The 20,381-nt window shown below is 39.4% G+C and overlaps 1 protein-coding gene across 3 annotated transcripts; it reads right to left on the bottom strand.

The window, feature by feature from the left end:
• Window positions 1-3,796: 3,796 nt before the first annotated feature.
• Window positions 3,797-20,284, bottom strand: FASTKD2 (FAST kinase domains 2). 3 transcript variants are annotated; one of them, XM_036107984.2, is made up of 12 exons: window positions 20,161-20,284; window positions 18,650-19,507; window positions 15,360-15,463; window positions 14,569-14,677; window positions 13,915-14,038; window positions 13,499-13,638; window positions 12,183-12,355; window positions 8,192-8,352; window positions 6,993-7,199; window positions 6,488-6,569; window positions 4,997-5,111; window positions 3,797-3,992 (listed from the first exon to the last, which is right to left on the bottom strand). In XM_036107984.2, exons 2-12 carry the CDS (start codon window positions 19,370-19,372, stop codon window positions 3,873-3,875), a joined length of 2,058 nt encoding a protein of 685 aa, XP_035963877.2. In that variant the 5' UTR covers window positions 19,373-19,507; window positions 20,161-20,284; the 3' UTR covers window positions 3,797-3,872. The 3 variants fall into 3 exon arrangements, with proteins under 3 accessions (XP_035963877.2, XP_035963876.2, XP_035963878.2); XM_036107983.2 differs by having other exon boundaries at window positions 18,650-19,492; XM_036107985.2 differs by lacking the exon at window positions 20,161-20,284 and adding an exon at window positions 19,627-19,648 and having other exon boundaries at window positions 18,650-19,492.
• Window positions 20,285-20,381: the final 97 nt, after the last annotated feature.

The raw sequence follows: 20,381 nt of genomic DNA, 5'->3' as shown, positions 1-20,381 counted from the left end.
ATATGGGTAAAAATCACAATTCTATTCAGAAATATCCATCTTTATCCCTTTCCTTCCTGTCTTTTTCTGCACATGCATGCATTATATAAGCTGCATTTTTAAAAAATAAAATTTGAATCCGAGTATATGGAGTTGGTGTTTGCTTTTCCATTTAATATAATTGTAGGGTTTTCGCCATGTCAAGTAAATTATGGCACATCCAGGTATTTTACAAATAATAAAATGATGTCTTACAACAGTGCTTCTCAAATTTTAATGAGCACATAAATCACCTGGGATTGTTACAATACAGATTCTGGTTCAATAGGTCTTGAGATGGATCCCAAGATTCTGTATTTCTAACAACCTCCCAGATGATGGTGACACTGCTGGTCTGTGGACCACACTTTGAGTAGCAAGGGCTTAGAAAATGATATATATTCCAGTGATGATGAACACACATAATTTTCAATGTCTGGCTCATATGCAGTGAAATACCATATCAATGGAGTGATAAGAATCCTTACACACAATGCAGGAGTAATACAAATATTTATCAAGTGTGTACTATGTACGCATATAGGCACAAAGATCATTAAAAACCTAATTACTGGCCAATGTCAATAGATACCAGTCTTTCCAAGACTCTGGATGCATACAAAGGACATTCCATAGTGACAAAAAGCAGACCAGTGGTTTCCAGGGAACAAAGGGCAAGGCAAAGAGGGAGGAAACTTTTAGGGGTGGTGAGTATGTTCATTATCTTGATTGTGGTGATATTTTCATGGATATTTTATATGTAAAATCTGTTAGAGTGTATCAAATTGTACACTTTAAATATATGCAGTTCACTGTCAATTACACAGTAATTTTTTTTAAATACAGGGGGAGGGGAGGAGCCACAGAATCTGTTCCAGAAAGGTGTTTACATTCTACCAGCTGCATCTGCAAGTGCCTACCTCATCACACCTTCTTCAGCAGTACTGCAATTCTTGAAAAAAGAAAACTGCTAATTTAAAAGGCAAACGTAACTCATTTTTTTGGATGTGCATGGTTTTGATTAGTAGTAGACTGAAATTTTTTTGTGTCGATCAGTTCTTTGCTCATTTTTCTTTTGTTACATGAGTGTTTCTTACCAATTTATAGGGGCTCTTTAGATATTTGTCAAAAATATATCATGTATTTTTTCCCCTCAGCTTGATGTTTACCTTTTTGTATACTTGGCGTAATTGTAATCTATGTAGACATTTTAAAGAAGTTCAAGGCTAAAAAAATAAATAACAATAAAAATCTTAACACGGCTCCAAACACGAACAAGACTCAAAGTTCAGAACACAGAATTAGGCATAAATGAAATTAAAGTCTTTTCCAAACACCTAATTTCTTTCACAAGATGGCTGACTTATCACCACAGAAGCAAGCCGTGTATATAAACACATCAACTTCTACCTTTCACATTCACTCTTTTGGTTCGTTGGTACAGTAAAACAGGTTTCATCATTTCTACAGTGTGGAGACAGTGGTACTAAGATATAAAATATTTTGTGACTTGATTAAGAGTAGTCATAATTTGGATTTATAAACTCCCTAGTGATCCTCTCTCACTGAATGAGAAATGGGTCTATGAAATCAAACTGGGGCTGTGTGGTTTGGGTTTTTTTGGGTTTTTTTTTTGAGTCAGTTGAATGAATACCAGAAAAGGAGAATATGTAAATATTCTCCTAGAGGAATAAATCTTTCTATCCTGAGACATATATTACTAAATTGTTTCCCTTTGCTGTACGTGGAGTCTCACGAGACTTTTTTAGACTACAAACCAATAAAGAATGCCGATACTAGTAATACTAGTATAAAAGAGGAATGCCTTTTTAATCTGCCATGCCAACCGGTACAAATGCAAAGAAACTACTTCCTCAAAAGGTAGTTACAAGTATTCATAAAATTGTCCAGTCCTTTGAACATGAGCCATAATTAGCCACTAGAAGCAACAGATACACACATAACATTTAAAGAATGAATTTTAGTTTCTTTAATAAAATATTTTCAACTCTCATTCTGAAGCTTCTAAGGGTTAAATTGTTGGGCCAAGGACACAAAGCTAAGTGCTGTCCAATCTGGAACCAGAATCCAGATTTCCTGAGACTCAAGCCAAAGGGCAGTAGAGGATGGAATGATGTGGGCATCAGTGACGGGGCTGAAACTCATGAAAATCAAGTTCTTTGAACTCTAACTTCCTCAACCATAAAATGAGGGAGGTGGGTTAAATGATTGCCAAATTTCCTTTCAGCCCTAACCTTTCCTAAATGCAGGCCGGATAAGTGGACAAAATCTCTGACAGTTGAGCAGTCCTATGCTGGAGCTTTTTTATGGCTGCCCCAGGGTTCAACTCTCTTAAGCCCGAGTCAGCTCAGGCTCACACTCCAGCCCTGCCCTATTACCTGCATAGTCATGGCAAATAATTTATCCTCATATTAGAGATAAGGAAATGAGAGCCCCCAAGAGGATCCTAATAGAGCTATACCTCTAAGAGTTAAGATAATGAAAAGAGAGCATAGGTGTGAGAACTTAGCTGGGTCTGGCAGAGAGCAAGATGTCCAGAAATTGCAGGTCTGTGTATTTGGTGTACCTTAGTTCATCCGGGCTGATGTTAACAGAATGCCATCAACTCGGTGGCTTATCAACAACAATTTATTTCTCGCAGTTCTGGAGGCTGGCAAGTCCAAGATCAAGGCTCTGGTGGACTCAGCGTCTAGTGGGGGCCTCTTCCCTGCTCACAGAGGGTCATCTCCTCACCGTGCCCTCACATAGCAGAAGCAACAAGGGAGCTGTCTGGGGTCTCTTTTGTAAGAGTACTAATACAGTTCATGAGGGCTCCACCTTCGTGGACTAACCACCCCTCAATGCTCTACCTCAAATACCATCACATTGGGGGTTAGGTTTCAACATAGGAATTCAGAGGGGGCGACATAAACATCCAGTCTCTTGCATGGAGGTAAAACCATTCCAACTTAACATGGCATCAGGATTCATGGTGAAAGTGTCTGTGTCCACATGAGTCAAACACTAGGTAGACAGCTATACCGCAGATTTGAACAAATATTTCAACAAAAGAATGAACAAACGTAATTGAAAAGCAGTCCTCAGGTCTGACTCACAACATAGTTCAGCTATATATTTAATCTAAATGACTTCATGAAATGGTGGGGCGGGGAGAGGGAAAAGAAGGGGAAGGAAGGACCTCAGCAATGGCAAAAGTGACGTGAGCAACCCACAGCCTACCAGGTTTAATAAATTTGGACTCCTTGCCATCTCTGCAGTCTCATCTGTGCATCTTTCCATGGGACCCACAAACCACTCCCACCTCAAATGCCTGTTACGAATGCAGACGCCCCATCTGCAGCCATCCCGCCCATGCTATTTCGTTATTTCTTACACACGCTGCAATTCGAGCACCCGGCTACCATGTGGTCAAACTGAAAAATGTGGTCAATGCCTGAGTCCCAGGACAGCTTACCGAGAGAGTGTAGATGCGCAGATTTCGAACACAAGGACTGCCCAAGCCACCTCAGCCACAGCCCATTCCAACTAAGGAACCAGTGTTCAATGCATCAAAGCTAACGAGCAAAAGTAAAACCTACAGCCCACGAATCTGTCAAATATCTGGGCCCTGGAGGGAATAGGTATGGTTGAGAAAGTGACCCTTCTGGAGTCACCTTCTAAAATGCCAAAAACAACATTTCTTCCACTCTTAAAATTAATTTTAACAGTAAACTGAAGTGACACTTTCTGTTATGGTGAGCAGTAAGGTGAATTCCACTGACAACTGAATTGCAGTCTTTATTAAAGTTCTTTTACAAACTTATGTTTGCTAATACGAAAAGGCTGCTTTGACTTTAACACGTGCTTTGCAGATTTACATCAGCAGTAAGAAAGGCTTCAGCTGAGTAGAGTTTGGTCTTCAAAAGTGTGACTACATCCTGCATCTCCAGCCTTTCCACCTCCCAATTACGGACCTTACCAAAGAAGGGGGAAAATCATCAGTTTGCAAGAAGACGATGACAGTAAAATAAAAACTAGTTTCAAGATCCAAGCATATCAAAGTAACATCAAGCCAACTGGTTTTTAAAAACAAGTGTTATCTTATAATTACTCATATTTTAAAGGTTTAGTAAGACTATGTGCTAGGGCTGAAGAAAGCTCTACCAGTGAAAATTCTGAAAACTTTAAAGGCCCTCTAAAGTGTGCAAAAACTCCCTTCTTGGGATAATCTTCCCGAGAATTCATATAATATCCATTATGGGGGGAAAAAATAGTAAATAGTAGCCCATTAAGAGAAACGTGCCATCTCAACCTCAGTAATCTGCACGTAATCCGAATTTGGATACAAAAAGTACCATAATGAAGATGAGAATGTTCACACTTCACATTATGTGCAGGACCAAATGAGTGGCATTTAGAGAGATCCCAACATTAATATATGTAAGTTCATTCATAAGGTTGTTGCTCCATACAGAGACATCTGGAGAGGCTAGCAAAGCAAAGCTGTGGAGCTTGGAATGAAAATGAGGTGTGAGGGGGAAGAAGAACTCTCCTCTCATGCCCATCCAGCTTTTCCCGGCGACAAACATCCTACAACAGCCTCACATCAGCCCATGAAACCAAAGCTTTAATTCACATCTTTTCTTCCCTTGTTCAAGAAACTCTGGAAATTGAGTATCATGTCATGGGTCTTAAATTAAATAAGAAAACTAATTATTTACATTTCTCCTCTTAACAAAAAGGAATAAAATTGACCAAACGTAGCACTTATAAAACTCCTGGTAAATAATAGTTATCAGCTGACTAGAAACCACATCATGAACAGAAATTTTCTTTTCCAAAGAAAAAATAACTAAGGTACTTAGTCCAACACTGCTGACGATTCCTCTAGAGTCCTCGTAACCAAGCTCAACCACAACACCCCCGGCAGAATGGATATCAGTAACTGAAAAGTATTTTGTTTGCATTTTTTTCTTACCAAGATTACGTGAAAACCCATTACTTTCAAATGTCGCATTTTCATAGCAAGGAATCCTCTGGGGTGGGCTAAATCCAAACAGTAAGTAGATCTAGGAACACACAGTACAGCTACTCTGAAAATGAAAATGCACAAAAGAAGACCCATTACTAATGAGATTACAACTACAATCGTGCTGCACTCCTGTTCTTTGGAGATTTTAAAGTCGAGTTCTCTGCTGACCACAGCTGTCACCATTCCCTCCTGCCCTGACTGTCTTCCACGTTGTTACTTGGCCTCTGCAAATACTCCAGTATACGAAGGCTACAGACACCAAACGCTTATAATAATGCTTTACATGATTATCCCTCAACCATCTTTAAGGATGGCTGTATTCTTGATGAAGAAAATATCCAGATAGGAAAGCATTTTAAGGCCTTCCTGTGCAGTGTTAATCTCTGATCTAAATATAATTATTTATGCTACTAGAAGTATTGATGTAGATAAACCAGATGACAAATGCTCTTGTTGTACATATTGTCTCCCAGAGAGAGAAGCATTTAAAAACCAGAACGGAGAGAGCAAATACAAAGAAAACACTACGAGAAAGGCCAGACTGTTAAAAAGATAAAATCTGTATGTGTAACAAAACATGGAAGGTGTAATTTGTTTTTTCATTGTTCTTGGCCTTTTGGAAAGATTAAGCTGGTTGGGGGAAAAACAAGACCTTTGTATCCTTACTGTCTTCTGTTATACTTTGGCTGTTATCTGAGATAACATAAGAGAAATTTTATTTTTTAAAGGAATGCTCATATTCCTTACTTCTCCTCAGTACTTTAGGCTGAGAGTTGCTATATTATGAGGCCCAAACAGTGGAGTACCTGAAAATGAAAAATTATCTTTCACAGAGGTCAAAGAGAAAGCCTTTCTTTCAGAGGAGATGGGTAATGTGTACAGGGAAGGTCACAGTGAAAAAGATGGCCGAGGAACAAGCTAGATGGATTCAGAAAGGGGTAAAGTTTACAGAGTTGGAGAATGGAAAGGCATGAGCAGACAGAGTGTGAAGCCCTACAGATTTCTGTTCTCTACTGTAATTATGTGCATGTCCTATGAAGCAATGGGGACAGAAGTTCCTTGGGGCCACAGCCCATGTGTGACTCATCTTTGCCCTGCAGGGCCTTTCCACAGAGACTGACTGAACACAGGGTGGGTGCAACACGACCTGAAGCATCTGCACGGATAATTTCAATTACGGTAACGTTGTTCTATTGTGGTACTCAGCTTTAAAACCTCATTTGTAAAAACTGCCTATTTCATTACATGGCTCAACTGCAGTCCACTGTCTTTAAGGAATGTCTGTATTTACACCTAAGCAGTAGATTAATGGATGATAAGTCTCTTGGTATATCACAAGCTCTGCACAAATAGGTCTTAGTATTGTTACTGCTACTTAATATGAAGTCTTTGAGAATTAAATTCAGAAAGCTCAGCAAATGAATATACATCAGCAACCTTTGAGTATCTGCAGCGCAAGTTACCACGTCGGAAAATGGAAGCACTTGACTCCTGTTAATATCCATTCTTACTTCAAAATCTGAAAGAAAAGAATTAATTTTTCAAACACTGCTCAAAGTGATACTGTTTCCAAATGTGTACTAACCCTACCAATAATGATAATGGCATCAGAGGCAACATATGATGAGCGCACCACGTGCCAGACTCCAGTCTGGGGTTTATACGCATCACCTCATTTATTCACCACAGGAGCCCGATGAGGCGGGCACTCCATCTACTGCCACTTTACAGGCGAGGGGACGGAGCAAGGGGACAGAGCAAGGGGACGGAGTGAGCGCCTCGCGAACAGAGCACTAGCACACACAAAGCAAGACTCCGAACCGGCAGTTCAGCTCCGGAGCCAACGCTCCACCAACCTGCCGTGGAAAACTCCTCATCTTCGCCCGAAATAAAGGAAAATAAAATAAAATACAATAGAGGAAAACCAAAGAAAGCCCCATACCGATATGGTAATTGTGTGGCAACTGTCTGTTTTTTGAGAAGTATCCTTCTCCCAGAAGGCTACTTAGCGCATCTGCCACCTTCACATTTGGATACAATGCCATGGACGGCAGCGGTGGTGGGGCCAAATCTACCACGTTGTGACAAGAAATATCCAATTTTAGGCAAGCAGCCAAAATACGAAGCTTGTGAGCATTCCTCTCGTCACCTAAAAAAAGGAGAAAAAAATTATACAGTTAAGAAGAAATATTAATGCCACGCTTAAGACATTGTATTAATGTACCTATATTTCTAATGATCTGTTTCTTCTCAGGAGGAATCTCTCTGGGTCTCCCTAGTTCCCACAGTGCCTACATCGGTGCCCGGTATTTGATTATGCTTGAAAGTTAAAAGATCTTTCTGGGTGATTTAGTCTAAACTCTTCACTGAATGATGAGCAATGCCCAGGAAGGTTCAAATGCCTCATGATTTACCAAAGGCCAAGTTGGGACTCAAATCCATGTTTCCTGGGTTTAAGGCTGTTTCCCCCACTGTCACCGCTTAAAAAAAATCAGCACGTGCTGTTCCTTCTTCACAATTTGACTTTGGAATTTCCCAACATTGTTTTTAAAAGAATTTAAACTTCTCTATTCTCAGACACATTATTGAATTTTGTACATCTAGCCGGATATTGCTTTTCTTTATTTAATATTAAAGACCAAAGTCAACAATTAATTTCATTCCAAGAGTATAAATAAGTTCACCACTTTGGGAACTATTTGACTGCTTGATCTAAGAGCCTGTGTCCTCATTATAGGCCAGGAGTGACAAAGTGATTCAGGCTGCAAAAGCTGACTGAACTCAGCTCCAAAGGCGACATTAAGGATTAGGAAGTACAAACACCTCTGATCAAGGCATAAAGAACACTGTGAACATGCAGCCTTCACACAGGTGCAGACGGTATAAATAAAAGGAACAATGGCGATGTGTTTCTGATCCTTGCCTTCTGTACGTTAAGAGTCTGTTACTAAAGGAGGCTGCATAGGTTTGCCGGTTTGAAGCACTGACCTCTGACTTCACCATTTTGGGTCCTTTCCTCAGCAGCATCTGCTCTGCATGTTTTAACCAACTCTGCTCCAACGATGACCCCATTCAGAATCACAAAGTAGCTAGCTAGTGGGACTGCCTTATATCGGTCACCACTGTATGCGGACACCATACCTGACATCAGTTCATTGATGACGTCCTTTTGGAGAAGTGGATTAATAAGGGCCATGGGAAAATGGTTCATCAAGCAAAATGAACACACAGCATTCAATAAATTTTCAGAAGAGATGTGGTGGAGATAACCAGTCAGAGAAGTAGCCATAACTTCTTGGAACCTTCAAGGGAACAAAGAAAAGTCAGCTTTCAAATATAAATAGAAGACAAGGTCGTGGTAGGGAGAGTAGGGTGCCAGAGAACCAAAGGAGTCCAAAGAAAGGAAGTAGGAAAATCAGACTGGCATTATGTCTTTCAGGTCAGGTGGCTATCTCAAAGTAAATACATATTCTCAATAAATGGCAGTTAGCTACTGCTACATGTCTTGTGCAGAGTAAGTATTTCATAGGCTGTGACTCATTTAATTCTATTAAAACTTTATGGAGCAGGTATTCTTCTTCTTCTCATAATAAAGATGAGTGAACAGGTTCAGAGAGGTTGAGGAACTTGTCTAAGAACAAACAGCCAGGAAGTAGCAGAGGCAGTGTTGGAATTCACGTTGTCAGGCTCCAGAGCCTTTTAGCTGTTCTCCTGCATTTTTACCATGAGTGTGTCTGTAAGGTCTGGAACACCACCATAGTTTCACAACCAATTAAAATTCTCTAGCTATCAATATTCTGAGTTAAAAGAACTGCAAGCCTAATCCTACCACGCAGAACTAATGTTCTACAGTATGACAAAGCAGTTAAGCATGGATGAAGAGAGCAAAGATCAATTCAGGTGGGGCTCCTTGCCCAGGGTGACATGGTAATAAATGGCACAGACAGGTTCTGAACCCAGGTCAGGCTTAGGACATAAGCTATCTATCATTCTGTAAGAAAAAAATGAATGACACGCAAAGTATGGTGATAGCGTACAGGAAAGGAAGTAGACAGAGCAGCTTTGGGTATAAGGAGAATTTCAGGAAGTGGAAACGATGGGAAAAGGGAAGATCATGTGGAACCGAGCAAAGAAACGGAGGCCCAAGGGCACACTATCTGCTTGCTGGTGAAGCAAAGGCACAGAGCGCTGCTTCTCCCGGCGAAGGCAGCCCGCCCTGGAGCGAGCCCTTACACACAATGAGGCTGTCCAGGAAAAGGCCTCAGATCAGCTGGGAGGTCCCACGGGCAGCAGCAGGTGGCTGAGGGAGGGAGCGGGAGGATGTGGCAGGCTAAGCAGGACTGCGGGAGTTACTACGGGGTGGGAAACAGCAGTGAGGCCAGAAAGGGTGGGCTGCAGACGATCGCATTTGGAGCCTGGGTGGTAATCACCTATCCGATCGCATCCCACTCCTTACCTCCTGCTTTAGTAACACCCAACTTCGTGTCCTTCCCTGCAATGCTCTGCTGTTTCTTTCCTCCCTGACTTTAACATGGTGTCCCTTCTGCTCAGAATCTTCTTTCCTGCTTATCTTCCTATGGTTACCTCCTATCTCCCCACCTTTGAAGATCTGCTTAGGTACCACCTCCTCCAGGCAGCACCGCTTGGCATTCATCCTGAAGCTCCACGTCACCAGGCTAGAGTTCTGGTGCATCCTTCCTCTACTGTCATAAGTTCTGCATAAAATCTATCACTCCAATTTTCAAGCTGTCTTTAATTGCCAAACTCTATGTGTCTACCTTACCCATTACAGAGAATCCTGGCAAAAAGGATTGTGTCGTGGGGTGCCTGGCTGGCTCGGTTGGTGTGGCATGTGACTCTTGATCTCAGGGTGGTGAGTTCAAGCTCCATGTTGGGTGTAGAGATTACTTAATAATAAAATCTTTAAAAAAAAAAAAAAAAGGATTGTGTCTTACTCATCTTTGTCCTGAGTACCCAAGTGCTTGGTATAGGTTTTCTGGCTAAATAAACAAACAAATTTAGATGAGGAAGACACAAAGAAGAGAATGTTAGTAGAGAAAGATGAATCAAGAATAATTATGTACACCAAGTTGTGTACATCAAACACGTACAGCTTTTTACATGTTAATCATACCTCAATAAGGTGGTTTAAAAAATCATTTCACATAGTTTTTAGTAAATAACTGATGGAGGCGGAGGAGAGGGAAGAGAAGAAGCAGGAAAAGAGGAGGAAGAAGAGGAAGAAGATCTATGGTGACCACAAGCAAGCCACAGATATTCTCGAGTTCAGAAGCACACTGAGGACCAGAGATGCAAATCTGGGATTATCTAGGGGGTGGTAAGTACAGATCAAGAAGAAACCAGGGGACTGAAACGAAAGTTGAAATGCTAAATGTTTTCTTTCTTGGGTTCCAAACCCCGGAACATACTCTGGATTTAATACACCCTCTCCCCTAGAAGCCACCACATAAATAAAATGATTAACGTACCACATGTGGATATATAATGTGCTAAGCCAAATTTTCTACCACTCTCTGCTAATCAACTTCCCAAATGGTCTGAGTTAGCCTGCTTCTATAAATCTGCCACTGCAGCCGAAGACACCATCATCCTTTCTCTGTCAAGTGTTCATTTGGTACCTCCATTTACTGCCTTCCTCTGGAAGTCCAAGACTTGCCTCCTTAAGTAGACTGGAAGAACAGGGAACACGATGTAACAATGTGGACCAAGCTGTCTCTTGGGATGCCCACAATGAGCTGAAAAACTCCCTAACCACCCAGTGTTTGTTCTCCTAATACCATGGAATCCGTGCAGCTGTTTCTGGAGTTTCAATTACCACTTAGCTTGACAGTGTTTGTCAAGAAAGTGCTGGAGGTACATGAGAGACAGCCTCAGAAGAAAACCAATCCAGGGGAGCAGAGGAAGACGGAATTTGGGGGATATTCGTACACCTTCCTTAGATGCCTATTCTGTGCCAGGTCTTGTGCTAAGTTCAGAATAACAAGAAGCTGGGTCTGACTCTGGAGAGCTTTCCAACTGAGAAGCAGACACAGGCTTACGGACATATAATTATAGCTCTGTGTCAAGGCTCGACCAGAGATTCATAGAAGATGTGACAAGCACTGGGGCTCTGACGGACAAGCCAGGGAGGCACGGGAAACACAGCACGAACAGAGTTTTTCAGTACAGCAGAGGCTACGACGGGCAGATGCTGTTCAGCGGGCCCAGCACCACTTCTTGGGTTATGTGCTCCAAAGGGAGGGCGTGTGGCCCAAACTCAATCGGATCTCCTCTTCTGGAAATCTGAATCCTGAGGGAAACCACAAGGACAGAAAGCAGCTGAAGTCAAGTCACTCACTTGATGGCAAAGAGATGGTCTGTGACTCTTGCCACTGAGACCCTCAGAACTGGCCTAGTTTGCTCCTGCCACCCTGTGACTACACTGTAATTCTTTTACACAGCTTAACCCATTTAATCCCTGACTCAATGTGATTAGGAATAACTCTTATTTCTTCTCCCCGTTTTAACAGATGAAGAAACTGAAGCACAGATTAGCAACTTGCCAAAAGTTAAGGAGCTGATGAATGGCAGGGCTGGGATTCAAACCTAAGCAATATGTCTCCAGAGTCTGTGCTTCTAAAAAAATGACATTTTATATACATTTTTGTTTTTAGTGAACTCAAACTGATCTAGAGAGGGAGAAAAGACGTTCTGGGTGGAAAGCAGAGGTATGAAAGAGCCCAGAATGTCTGAGGAACTGCTGTATTTAATAGTAGAAATCCATGGTTGTGGTTAAAAATGACAATTATAGAAAGCAGTAATTTGGGACCAAATGAATAGGCAGGGTCAAAACTGAACTATGAACTCAGGAGCTGAGGGAATAAGCTAGGAGAGTTTGAAATGAAGACTCCTATGCTGAATTAACAAATAACACCATAAAGAACAAAGAAACAAGCAAGACAAAAAACCCCAACAAAAATAACTTCACAAATAAAGAATACTACACCTTATTTCTTGATATAGATGACAGCCATGGATGTGTTCACTTGTAATAATGCATTAAGCTTATGATAATATGTAACCTTTTCTTGAAGTATGTTATGTGGCAATAAAAAAAAAAACAAGTACATACTCTGAGGTTTGGCATTTGTAGAAGTGATTGAGAGAAGAATACACATGAAGAATACAGATAATGCTTTTCATGTTTAGAGAGGCAGGATCAGCTATCACTTTCTTCATGAACAAGTCCATCAAATCAGTATGTCGAAAGCCAAGGTTTTCAAATAAAATGAGGAGAAAGAGAACCTTTAAAAAAAGAATGAATTGAGGGAAAACTTTTCAATTATAGAATGCTACAAGGAATTTTTTTAGATCTCAAAAAATTAAAACAGCAATAGAACTGTCCAGATGAAGAGAATATTCCCTAAAAAGAAACAATTCTCTTTTCTTCACAAAATCTGTTCCAGCAATTCCTGAATCAGATGTTAATAAACAACCTCTTTTTATAAACTGAGAACCAGAGCATACAATGGTTTCCATACTTCCATTTCATTTAAAAATAAATCCTTTCTTACATGCTTTTCATACATCAGACCTAAAAACTACCTTAAATATACCTTTTCTGAGGTTTTTCAAAATGACCAACTCAATTTTGAACTATTCCCTCTTCCAAACCTAGACACTTTCTACATTCAAAACATCTAAGAGGTAACTCAAAAATTTCTATATTCAATATTGAGCTGTACAAATGAGAACAGAGATGAAATATACTGTGATTAAATTAAAATTTCCAGTTCACTTCTCATTTCCCTCTTGGAACTTCTCACTATTAGTATTTCTCTTTCCAAAACCAATTTCCATGGCAAACTCAATATGCACCTTACTCTCCAAAGTAAAGTGAACCTAGTGACTGAACACAATTACTGCTGCTTCATTACAAAAAGAAGTTTTTACCAGCTGCTTCATTAGATGTTTCTATTACTAACATAGCCCCCAAATTTAAAGGTTCTTGTTCTGGAAGAACAAAACAACCTTCCATAAATAGAAGATAGACATGAATTAAGTAATGGCATTTTATTCTTCAGAACACATAAGCCTGTCACATCACCTGTTTTTACTATTCTAAGTCTAAAAAAGAAAAACAGAAAGACAGAAATAATCCTAATTATCCAAAGTACCACACTATCTTTTAAAAAACAAATAGAAGAACAAACTTTGGACAACATAATTTTTCTTTTGGAAAGATGGTCAAAAGATTAAATAGTATATTAACAGGTAACTCCTAGACAGAAATGATAAAGAGCTATTTTTTCAAAAGTCATTTCAACATTGGAATATTTTAGTCTCTTAACTACTATAAAGCTGACAGAGAAATACCCAGAATGTTAAATGAATTGATGTGCTTCTTGAAAATTTCTGAGGCTTATTCTAAACTGTTAACAAACTTACTTGCTTTAACTTCCAGATGTCAATAGTTGTAGCCACATAATCTGCTATTGCCTTAAAAAGATCTAAATTACGGTACCGGAGGTCTCTGCAAGACTGCAATATGTTGCTCAGTACTTTAAAAGGACACCCATGGATATTACCTTTAAGAATGAGTTAAATAAACAAACAAAAATTACCAGATGGCTTTGAATTTAAAATCCAAGACACTCTACACTCAATATGTTTGTTTCTTTAGAAAAATAGAGCACTGTATTTTGTAAAAGACAAAACAAAAAAACTAATAGGCAAAAGTAAAACTCAGGTCTAATCATATCATCAGTTATTATTTGTATAACAGTAAAGTTTTTAAAACTAACAATTACAGTCCAGAACAGTAGGTCAGATGCTAAAAAGCATGAAAGAAAAATTCCCCTTACCTATGACCATCTTACTGCATTCATCCAGAAGTATAACAGAGCGGTGATTCATGGCAGCTAATGCCTCAAACATGTGCTGGCTATTCAAATCAGAAAATCTGTCTAATTCTCTCAAGGCTTTCATCTAAAGAAAGACAAACTTTAATTTATAATTTGTGGCAAAGTATATTAAACTTTTATTTTTAAGTAAAAAGGATAAAGTTTCAGCGAAATGACTCAAACAGATATACAGGTCAAATATACAGATTTATATGTACAGGGGCGCCTGGCTAGCTCAGTGGGGTAAGCATCCGATCTTGGTTTCAGCTCAGGTCATGATCTCACGTGTCATGAAACTGAGCCTGGTGTTGGGGCTCCGCACTCAGTGGGGAGTCTGCTTGAAGATTCTCTCCCTCTGCCCCTCCTCTCACTCGCATGTGCACATTCTCTCTCTCCCTCTCTATCTCTCAAATAAATAAATAAATCTTTAAAAATATATATATATTTATATATACAAATAAATATAAATCAACTTCTATTACTTCACTTTAGCAAAACTGAACCTAAAAGCACAATGATGTCCTCCTAAAAAACTAACTTTAGGAACCGATAGCAGGTCATAAGAAATTTTTTTTTCAAATCTTACCCACTTGAGAAAATTCAAAATGTGTTTACCTCCAGTTTCCTTTTAAGAGCAATCGGTGCATCTTTTCCAACACATCTTATCACAGCTTGTAATGTAAAGACACGCTCTATTTTCCAGACTTGCTGATCAACTAGTATCCTGTAATTAGACACAATAAATACCACATTCCTAGAATCTGAAAACCAGAAGAATTATTTTAAAAGTCATTTGGTCCAGCGCCTACTTCTAGGCAAGGAAGATGAAGCCTACAGAAACAACCTACCTGCCCAAGGGAGTGTAAGCAGTTAAAGATCGAGGACCAATCTAGCACTATTTCCTCTCACATTATTCTGTTACCATGAACAAACAAATCACATCAGGAGATTATAGTAAGATATCCCATTGCATAGTCAATGAAAAAGGAAATTCAGTATTATTCTCACTGACCTATGACATTAGATCAGTTGCATCAATTTTATAAATTATAAAACTCAAGCTCTTTTTTGGGCCAGGTCAGCATCATGTAACCTCCACACAGTGCCCAAATAACCGTTATGAGCCAAGTAAATGTCAGTGCACTCCCAGCCCACATCAGTACTAGGTTTATAAGATCAATTTAGAATTCAATGTTACCCACACAGTTTTTATAATGGACCCTAAGAGAAGCATTATCTCTAGCTTTACTTGATCCAGAATCAGGATTTTAAGTTTAATAAGGTATTAAAGACTGTAACTACCCACAAAGTCTCTCCCCACCCAAATAAGGCAAGTCAGTTTTCATTTGGGTTTTTGATTCGAGATATTAACAGAATAGAGAATGCCACATGAAGAGAGTACTTACCGCAACCCTGCTCGAAGAACGTCCACATTCTTACATGGCTCCATTGCCTCTAAAACAGTTGACAAAACTGAAAGACATTTCTCATCACACTCATTGATACGTTCCTATTGAAATAATTACAAAAACACTGCAGATGATAAGCCCATAGTAGACTACCTTACCTAAGCAAAAGCACTGAACTGAAGCTTTCAATTAAATGATTAAGCATCAAACCAATAATTCATAGCCCACAATAAACATCTTTGAGAAATAAAATGTCACATGTAATGAATTTTCCAAATAACCAATACACACTTTTATGTATCAACACTTTTTTTACATTTACCATTACCATTGAAAACCCATTTGGTATTGATTGTATTCCTCTGCTTCTGAAATAACTTTTATCAAACATTATTTTTACTTCTTCTTAGGACTCAAGTTCAGCATGAAGACAAGTGTAGTAATATAAGAGCTACAGAGGTACATGGGGCAATTTGTCCATCCCTAAAGAACCTTAGACAGCTGTCCTCTTATAATTTCTCTATATCCTTTCCTGGTATCAAACTATAACTTCAGGGGCGCCTGGGTGGCTCAGTTGGTTGAGCAACTGCCTTCGGCTCAGGTCATGATCCTGGAGTCCCGGGATCGAGTCCCGCATCGGGCTCCCTGCTCGGCAAGGAGCCTGCTTCTCCCTCTGACCCTCCCCCCTCTCATGTACTCTTTCTCTCTCTCATTCTCGCTCTCTCAAATAAATAAATAAATCTTTAAAAAAAAAAAAAAAAAAAAAAAAAACTATAACTTCAGTTGTGAGTTTTCTGATCCACATCTGCTATCCCATTTTACCACCACTATCTGGGTCTCAAGGGGAGCCCCTGGCCTCAGATCCTTCTTTCAGATCTCCTGGGTTAAGGCACTAATCCAGATTCTAGAAATGGCAGTGGGCATAATTCAGAAAGTTAAGAGAAACAACACAGCTTACTTAGGGCTCTACAGTTTAATCACAACCAATTCATACAACTCACAAGAGTAGTTGTCATCACAGGTGGGAAAACTTAGGCTGAAAGAGGTATGCTTTTTTGCTAAAATGGCATGACAAACAAGGCATGAAGTCTCAGGTGAGAACACCAGGTACTAAGAAGAAATGGATAAGGCTGAAAAGAAAAAGAAAGGTCTCATTCCCATGGGAGGGTTTCCATAGCGATTTACACCATTCCATCAATATCTGCTGTGAAAGGAAAGACCATTTGGCTGAAGGGTAAATTCACTAATGACATATTGACCTTTCATCTCTAGCTAAAATGTCTTTACAACATTCCAACAGGTCAGGGAGACACAATCATACATACATATATTCTGACTCCAAATATCCACTGCTCATACCTCACCAATGCAGAAGCTATGCTGATGTGGATACCCGTCCAAACTCTAGTAAAAGCATTACTAACCAGGTAGTGACTTATCATAATCACTTTTAAATAACTATATAGGGAATACAGTCTACCAAATAAACATGGATATATTGTGTGGCTTCAACACACATACACACAAGTAAAAATTCATTCTTAATGAAGGACATATGGAAATCACAGTAACATAAAAAGTTAAAAACTCATATGCTTAATAACTTAATTCTATAATAGGATTATATGTGAGATCATCCTCGAAATTTAAAAATCATTTAATTCTGATCACTGAGTTTAGAAGTCTGAGATGTCCACCCTTAAAAGGTAAATAATTACGTCAATGCATTATCATTTCATCATCGTATCTGGTGCTTCAGTGAGATCAAACAGCACACTGACTCGCTTGTCTGAAACTAAAAGTGGCTCTTCTACCCAATTTCACTCTTCCTCCAGTCCATTTTCCACTCATACAGTGATCTAAAATATAAAGTTGAACATGTCGACACTTTGCTTAAAATATTTCAATGGATCCCCAATGCCTATACGATAACTCCAAAATCCTTACAGAGGCATAAAAGGCTCTTTATAATTTAATACCCACCCTCCCGTTTCCAGACTCAGATCTCGCCCCTATACCCATAACCCCTCCTCCCCGGCCACAATTATGTAATTTCCTCCCTATTCCCTCAAACACACAACCCCAGCAGTCTATACTTCAGCACTACTGAACTACTTTAGCTCCCCAAACTTGCTAAACTTCTCTTCTGGATGAACAGGCTACCCTCTTCTTCAAATACTATCCCCTTCACTATCGATCTCTCACTCACAAACTACTGCTCATTCCTTGGATTCAACTTAGATATCATCTCCTACTGAGCTTGAATCCTTGTTCTACCATGAACTAGGTGTTTGTTAATTCATCCAGCAAATCAAGACCTATAAATAGTGATGTTAACAGAAAGGTAATCTTGAACAGGTTATTTAACCTACGCCTGAATTTCCTAATCATTAGTAAAATTAAAGTAGTATCTGTTTTAAAAGGCTACACTGATGATTACATGAGGCAATTCTGTTTTCAAACTACATACATATATCTCTGCCTCAAACACTAATCCTGTATCCTCCTCCCCTGTCTCCTCTTCCCATCATGAAGGCCTTCTCCTAAGTTAGAAGTCTGTTATACACTCTTACAAGACTAAATTTTTCTTCCACTGCACTGAAAGCTCCCTGTGGCCATTATTTTGTTCATAATTATATTCCCTTGGGCTCAGCTCAGTGCCTATAATGTAGTAAATATATGACTTATTAAATGAATGTTGGTTATTTTTGCAATTGCCTTACAAGTATCTGTCTTCCCCTTTACATTATAAGGACAAGAATCACATCTCCTAAATCTCTCTAGTGACAAGTGTAGTAACTGATACATAACTGACACTAAATAAATGTTTACAGTATGACTAAATGAATCCACTGCTGTTTGACTTTAGCCAAGTTGTTTAACATCACTAAATCTGTTTCCTCGTCTTACAGGGCTAATGAGAGGATTAAATAAGTAAAAAGCGTAGGTACTCAATAAATACTAGTTCTCCCCTCTTCCCTTCTCTCTTACCTTCAACTAACCAACCTTTCCTTGTATATTTTATATCTCTCCTCATTTTAGTTTATTACTCACTATTAGTCATCTCTGGCAAAGAAAAATGGTGCAAGCTTTCATAAATTCCCACAGCAAAAGGAAGGCAAGACCTGGTTAACTTAAGGTCTCTAAAAATCATGTATATGCAGAAATGAATATAAACTACCTATTCCACTGATAATCCCTTCCAAGGAGGATCCATCTCTATTTCCCCTCATTCTTTCAAAATATGCCAAACTGTGTAAAATATTTAAGTCTCCTTTTGATTTTACCTGGACCACCCTCAGCAAAGTCTGTACCAGCAGAGTGTTCTGAGGAATTCCAAGCTTCACCATAGCATGAAGACTGAACAGCAGGTGGTCATAGTGCATGATCTTGGATTCTCTCATCACTTGTTCACACAGCTGGTTAAATGCAGGGTGGTTAAACATCAGTTGTTTTTCAACACGCTTCTGGTCATCAGACATCCTTTTGGCAATTATCCACATTGCTGAAAAATAGTTACTACCGGGAAATATAGGTCCTTCTGAAAATCTATCTAACACATCACTCAGAGAACTACACTCCTGAGACAGTTTTTTATAGTTGACAGGGGTTGGTTTTGTTTCCTTGGTGAGCACATCTTCATTGGAGGCCTTATGATGAAATGTTATCTTCTTCAATCCATCATCGGGTTCAAGAGAGTGTTTTGAATCAAAGGACAGTCTTCTAGGACAAAGTAGTCTATCCACTGTAAGGACTGTCTCAGTGCCTATGCCCTTTGCTTGAAAATTATCTCCTGATTTAAAAATTAAGGCATCCTGAAATAGATACCTAATAGATGACTGCACTCCATTACCAAAGTCACTTAAGAGAAGGTTTCTTGGGTTCCAGTTTGAATAAACAATTTTCAGTCTGGAAAATCCCAAAGGATATATCCTCATAGTTCGTCTTGTTGGAACTAAAGTACTGAATTGTCTGAGGTTCCATAAAAAGGAACCTGCTCTGCTATTCATTGTGCTATCCACTCAAATGCTTTCAAATCGCTTTAAAGTAGTCTATATAATACAGTGCCACTTCAGGGAGTGAAAGAGAAGACAAGCCGTTGTTTAAAGAGAAGACATGCCGTTGGTTTCCTGTAGGGGAAGGAACTATAAAAGGAATAAAAATTAAAGCAAAACTTTTATTTAAAGAAAGGAAATGAATTTAATAGACACCAAAATGGGAACCTATGGAGACGTTAAAGATGAAAACGGTAAAACTACTTTACCAATATAGGCTTCCTCCACTTCTCCCACAATGTGTAAACTGTCTTAGAGAAGCCAGGTTACTTTGGAAGTAGTCGTCGTATTTAAAAAATAAATAAAGTGAAATTTCAGGTGAAAAGTGTTCCCACAAAGTTTCCTCTTAAGAAAGGCATTTTATGTTACCATTGCTTTGGAGAGGTCTTCAATGAAAAAACTTTAACGTTGACGGATACTTTTTTTAAAATGAAGATTTAGCAACGGCCGAACCCGGACTTTAAGCACAGGGGCTGGGACAAGTAGAACCAGTGAGGAGAGGAATCAACAAACCAAAGTGACACTTGCATGCGGCCTGAGCTTGGGAGGGTGATAAATCATCAGCCAGTATCACCAGATCTCATAAAGTGTTATGAGCTAATCTCTCCCAAGCTGGGCCACCCAGTATTAACCCACCTCCCTAAAGGTAAGACCCAAGCCACTCCTAAGATCTTCCTCCAAAACGCAAGAAGTCTACGGTGTAGCACTGCCAAATGCTCCGCCTATATTCGTTGTCCACTCACCTGAGGTCAGAACCCCGTGGTTCTATACAGGCGCAGCCATGACAGCTTTCTCGCGAGCTGGGAGTATCGCGAGATTTTACGGATCCTTCATAGGTCAAAAAGCTTACGTTCGCGGTAGTCGGAGAAGTTTGCTCAGTAAAAAAACAGCTTACCGAAGAGAACGACTAGTTTCCTTGGGTTCAGGTATAGGGACAGGGGAAAGCATAAAGCTTTTAAAGACA

This window comes from Halichoerus grypus, chromosome 4 (genome assembly GCF_964656455.1).
Source record: "Halichoerus grypus chromosome 4, mHalGry1.hap1.1, whole genome shotgun sequence".
Lineage (NCBI taxonomy): Eukaryota > Metazoa > Chordata > Mammalia > Carnivora > Phocidae > Halichoerus > Halichoerus grypus.
This window is presented reverse-complemented; position numbering and strand designations above follow the sequence as displayed.